Below are 6,000 nucleotides of genomic sequence, written 5' to 3' on the forward strand. Positions count from 1 at the left end.
CACACTGCAAGACAAACAGGTTTCATACCAGTGCTTATTCCATTTTGACTATTTTCTGCTAGGAATTTTCTTTCCCTGCCTGTGTGCAGGCAGTTGGGTATGTGTGTTGCTGGTGAGTACCTTTGGGCTTCAGGAATAGCTGTTCACATTTTAGTTCTTAAATTATGGCTGAAACATGAGATGTCCTGTTTCTAATTTGACTGCTGACTTGCTGTGGGGCACTGGGTGATTGCTATACTACTTGGGTGCTTCCATCTTCTGTGATAAAAGTAGAAATTTCAGGTGCTGCAATGTATTTTAAAATCAAAAGCTGTTTAATGATTATGTACCATTGTAAGAGGAACAAATATCTGCTTCTGCGATTAAATATGCCATAGAAAATTTTGGTTGGAATAAGCCTTAGTGATTTCTCTCTTTATCACTAGAGTCTTCTCTAACCATGCAGTAACCATTGATAGAAAATCACCAGGTAGAATCCCTAACTACCTATTCTTGCCCCTGCTGTCTCACTGTATTTGAGCATTTGAGTGCCCACATTGGAATTGTGGACTTGCAGTCACCTTCACCCAGAAGGATGATGGGTTTTGTGCATCTTGCAGAGAATATTCATAAAGACAAGCTTGATGATGAGCAGTGCCTTGCTGGAGGAGCAGCCCGTGGAGAAGGGCTGTTTGGGAGCACTTCAGAAGTGGGTCAAGGTTCTCTAAGTCCCCTGGTAATTAAGCCAGGCAAACACTTGCAGGAAGCCTGAAGGGAAATGTGGGAAGTGCTGTGTAGCAAACGTTATGTTCTGTGTGGGTATATATTCCTATATTTCTGTTGGTTTCCAAGCCAACTGAAAGAGTACAGCACAGTTATTTGACGTGCTTGCTGAAAAGCAGGCTTTTAACTGATGTTTAAAACCTGATGAATTATTTAGCTTATTTGCTGGTTTGAAGTCTGACTGGCTATGTTTTAATTAAAATGATCTAGGTTCATAGAACAAGAAGCTAAATCTTCTAGTACCTGTATATTTTAAAAAGTAGCTTTACCTATGGATCAGTTTGGAAAAAGTAGGGAATATGTGTAAGTTCTGCACTGATATTATGAGATACAGCTGATTTTGTTTACCCAGTAAGTTAATCAAGAGGATGTTTTAAAATTCATTTAAGTCATAATATCTGAAATATGTATATCTACAGTTTAAAAATGGTTTGTATTATGTAAACAACCACTCCTTTCCCTGACAAGCTGGGAGAACTCTCTATTGCTGAAACTCTTTACTTTTGAAGCCATAACACAAGTACAGCACACTGAACTGATATTGAGGGGAATATTTAAGTATTAGTGTTCACTTGACCTACACTTGAGAAACTTTGGGTATGAATCATTGGTGCTTGACATTGGTCCAACTCAGCTTCCAGAAATTTTTTGGCTGGTTTTCTTTGAATCAATGTTAGGGCAATTTTGAGCCCTTTAGACAATCTCCCATTTTCATTCTAGTGACTATTAGAACAATTAGCATTTGTAAGACCTATGAATTATTCTGTATTATTTATATGATAATGCCTTTTTCTCTACATGGTACCTGATGTTGTGAAGATGAGATTTTCTTCATGAATAAGCAGCAGTAACCCTAAAGTTGATTTAGTTTATATATATAGCATTTTTTTGAGCACATAATATGCTGGTTTTTTTCATTATAAAGCTGTCACTACAACTGACAAGGTGACTTCTTTAGGGGGCTGTTTTATCAGAGCCAAGAGTATGATAACAGGATTCCTATTCAGTTCCTAATCCTTTCCCAAGTACAATGGAATTGAAGCACATTAACTTGGTACACAAGGATCCTTAAAGTCTAGCTGCTTTTATTGAGAAAATATATAAATCACATTTTGTCATTTTATTGCTTGGGAACTTACAAAGTCAAAGTTGTTTAAGAATTAAGAAAAATCTCCTCTCATCTAATTGTTTTTCTCATTTGACCCTCCCTACCCCTTCTGATCATTTTCCATGTATCTTTCTCTTTTATCTCCAAGGTATGTTAAGGTTTATTTACTTCCTGATAAATCTCCTTGGAGTAAGCGGAAGACAGCTGTCAAAAAGAGCACAGTGGATCCAGAGTTTGATGAGACGTTGAAGGTAAGGTTTGCAATTCCATGCTAAGTGTGCTTCTCTGTGGTACAACCCTGCAAGTTCCAAACTGACCTGATGGGGCAAATTTAGGAGTCACAGACAATAATAATTTTTAAAATTATGTTTTTCTGTCTAAGTAAAACAGTTGCTTTTGGACCTGCAACAGTAAATTGCAAACCATTAGAAAAGTCTGCCTTTGTTCAAGAGAATACTTTTAGTGAATACCAGTATTGTTCTGATTTACCTTGTGGCAAAATTGTCTTCCACAGATGCTTTTACTTGTACAGTCAGAACTTGGGTGTATTGCAGAACAGCTGGAATTTTACACAAGTATCCCTTTCAAGTGATCCCCCTTTGGTCAGTGCCACTGGAAGTGTCTCTCTACAGTTAACTGTATGCCTACTGAAATCTCTAAAACATTGTCTGCTTCCTTTTCCCTGTGCAACTGATGCCAGGCCATTTCTTTGTACTGTCTAATTTCAAACATTAATAATTCCACCAGAGAAGGGTAGTTATGATTTCAGCTCCTTAATGCATCTCAGTATTGCTTCTTGCATCCTGGTTAGAATTCTGCATAGGAAATGGGAGCCATTATTCTTACTTCACAGACACTTCATGAAATATGAAGCTGAGTACTGTCAGCTGGGAGAGCCTGCATTAGTTGGTTGTTCCCAGCTTTCCCAGCTCCACTTTTGTACTCAGATCACTGTAAACCATTTTTGTGTGTGTGTGCTGTGGTGAGCTGCAGTAGAACATAAGATGATGAGTTCTTCAGTAATATATTGTCTTGGAAGAGATAAAAGAAAGTTAGTGGAGGGGCAAACTTGTAGTGTTGCTTCTTGAACTACACAAAAGTTTGTGTTACCCCCAACTCTTGGTGTGTATGAATATCAAGAATCAGTAGTGAGTGAAACAAGCAGAATGTTTGTAAAGACCATAGTTAAAAGTTTCATAATACCAAAAAAGGATTTTTGTAACATATATGGTTCTTATACAGCCCAAAGCCTGTCTGTAGGGTTTAAGTTGGGAGAAAAAAAGAGCCAGAAGTTGAAATCATTGGTCCTAATTTTGTAGTCCTTTTTCAATGCCAGAGTCATGCAGAAGTGATAGAAGGCAAATGAGAACCATGCCTGATCTGGCTGCATAAACTCTAAAGGTGTTTACCTAGAAATACTTAAACGTAGTTTAATTATTAGTTTATCCAGAGTAGCAAAAATGGTCAAAAGTGCACAGCACTACTGCAGGTAAACTCCCATCATGACACTGAGATCCAACTGGGTGGGATTCAGCTGCAGGTTAAGGTAGCTGCATGTGTGAGAGCTGTGCAAGTGCTCTTGGCAGTCACTGGAGCTCAGGGTGACTCAGGGTCATCAGCCACAGAGCCCACACCCGGCCTGTGATTCAGCAGCCTAAATATGGGCACTGATTTCCTTGCCTGTGCCATTGCCTCCAGCTTTCCATGCAGGTCACCTATGGGCTGGGTTTGCCAGTCTCAGTGGGTATATTTGATACCCAGCAATGTCTCAAAGGGTTCTCTAACTATGTTTGGAGAGTGGATCAAGGCTTTAATTACTGAGCAGCTGAATTGCTTCCTTGCCCCTGCTGACTGCATTTAAGTAATGCCCACTGACCAGAGTGGGAGTTTAAGCACCATCATTAGATGTCTTCATCTTGAACTGGCTTTCAGAGCAGCCATGTTCTATTGGGAGTATAAACAGAAATATATACATATATATCAACAACAAAGCCACACACATAAGCTCCCCCGCTCCCGCCAAAAAAAACAAACAAAAAACCTCCTCAAAAACCCAAACAAAAAAACTCCCCCAAAACCCCAGCAAAAGTGGTCAAGACTTATTTAAAGTTCTGAATTAATAATCAAAAACTTCAGCAAGGCAGGTCAAGTTATTCCTTGAATGTTGTTTCCTATTTGAAGGAGCATTATTCAGCATTTAAGTAGTTGGGGTTTTTTCAGGCTGCAAAGCACACTCAGACAACATGGTTCTGTCTGCATCCTGAGGCCTTCAGTCATGCTGTGCCTGGCCTTCCTGGGAGCAGGTCATGAGCATGGGCCTGCATTGATCCTGTGCATTGCTCTGTAAATGCTGTTTATCTTTCTAGTACAAGATTGAATACTCCCAGCTAAGAAGTCGGCAACTTCAGATCTCTGTGTGGCATGCAGGAGCCCTCAAATACAGGGTGTTTTTGGGGGAAGTGGTGATTCCCCTGGCAGCGTGGAATTTCGAAGAGGACTCGATGCAGTTGTTGGACTGGTACCCACTCAAACCCAAGGTGACTCTTAAGTTTTCGTGCTTAGTTGTACCTTAAGAGCATGATGTAGTGAAAGCCATGAGAAAAATCACCCCTATGAGATTATGGAGGGGAAAATGCTGTCAATCCAGCCCATTGGCAAGATATGTTGGAAACATAAATAAGCTGAGAGAAGGATGTGGAAGAGAATGATTGCAATAATGCAGACTCCTGTATGTCCCTTTCTTCAGCTTGAGAAGCCTGAAGATGAGCTTATCCAGTACAGCGGTGAGCTCCTCGTGTCTGCAAGGCTGTCAGTGCCAGCCCAGTATCAAAATCTCCAGTTTGAAGGTATAAAATGTTTGGCATACATGAGTGCTTAACAGTTGCTCTTAATGACCTTAGAGGTCTTTTCTGACGTAAATGATTCTATGATTCTGTGAATTCTTTGGCTAGAAAGGAATTGAGATCCATGAAGGACTGGCAAAGTGTCTATGTAATATTCCTGTATGGATTTTTTAACTACTACAGCAAATGGTGCTTTTTGGTATTTTATATCTTAGATTATTTAAAATCAAAACATTTTCAAGCTTTTGTATATTTGTTGTTTTTAATGCCAACAAAACTTGTACATTATAATGGCAGCTGTATGATGCATCCAGCTGTTTTCCAAACTTGTGCCTGTCATGATGTTACCAGTAGAGATCATTCTGGAGGTGAAACAGCAGTTCTGCTGTCCAAGGCAGAGATTGCCAATTTAGGGAAAAAGTGGAAGGGAAGTATCTGCAGGGGTACCAGACCACTAAGTATTACTGTAGTATGTCAGAGCAAGCACCTGCTGGTGGAAATAAACACTTTGGGAGGGAGAGATAGGAAAACCTCCTTTTCCTTACCTCCCTAGACCTTAGTGAGGTGTACAGATGTTCAGAGCTCTAATAGTGCTCTCTGTGTCAGGACCACAGCAGCAGGTACATACCAATAGGAAGCTCTAATTAGCTGTTTTGTTATTTTTGTTCCCTTTTCTTTACCAAATGACCCTAAAGTTACCAGCTTCCCTATGCCCACCTGTTTTGGGTCTCTGCTCTGTCCCTCGATCTGTGAGTGGAGCAGTATCACACCATGGGTTTGGCTCTCTCCCCTGCTTCTGACTGTTCCAGAGAAATGCTTCTGTGTGTACTGCCCAGTGTTTACTTTTCACAAACACAACAGAAAGCTTTGTCTTTGGAACAGGGATCACAAAGCAGCCAGCTACTCACTGCTTGGTTTTCTTTGTGTGTGAATCATTCACTGTACAAATGTTCAAATCTTTCAAATGTTCCTAGTCCAGCCTTATGACTCCTTATCTCAGTAGTGCCACTTAGGCATTCCCCTACTTACTTTTAGCAGCCTTAAGCTATGAGCTGAACTAACTGGGCATTTCATGTGATAAGTGCTCCTTTTTCAGGAAACAGAGACCAAGGGGTTCTCAACTGCCAGCTTCAGGTTATGATATTTGGAGCCAAGAACTTGCCCATGCTGAGATCTGCTGGAATGCTGAACTCCTTTGTTAAAGGGTATGTCTGAGACCTAACACATCAAATAGAGAATGTCACACGTGTTCTGTGCAAATGTACATATTAACATGTTTTCAGCAGG

At 40.2% G+C, this 6,000-nt stretch overlaps 1 protein-coding gene across 4 annotated transcripts in view; it reads left to right on the plus strand.

Annotated features, from left to right (window-relative positions):
* Positions 1 to 6,000, plus strand: part of SYTL3 (synaptotagmin like 3) — a 38,067-nt gene that overhangs the window by 27,634 nt on the left and 4,433 nt on the right. For 3 of the 4 annotated variants that reach the window (XM_017739597.1, XM_017739599.1, XM_017739598.1), the window contains exons 11-14: positions 2,019 to 2,121; positions 4,237 to 4,407; positions 4,617 to 4,716; positions 5,810 to 5,918. In XM_017739597.1, coding sequence (XP_017595086.1) covers positions 2,019 to 2,121; positions 4,237 to 4,407; positions 4,617 to 4,716; positions 5,810 to 5,918 — 483 coding nt within the window. Of the gene's footprint in view, positions 1 to 2,018; positions 2,122 to 4,236; positions 4,408 to 4,616; positions 4,717 to 5,809; positions 5,995 to 6,000 lie in introns of those variants that run through there. The other variant, XM_017739600.1, reaches the window with a different exon arrangement.

The sequence above is a fragment of the Corvus brachyrhynchos genome, unplaced genomic scaffold (genome assembly GCF_000691975.1).
Source record: "Corvus brachyrhynchos isolate BGI_N302 unplaced genomic scaffold, ASM69197v1 scaffold14, whole genome shotgun sequence".
Lineage (NCBI taxonomy): Eukaryota > Metazoa > Chordata > Aves > Passeriformes > Corvidae > Corvus > Corvus brachyrhynchos.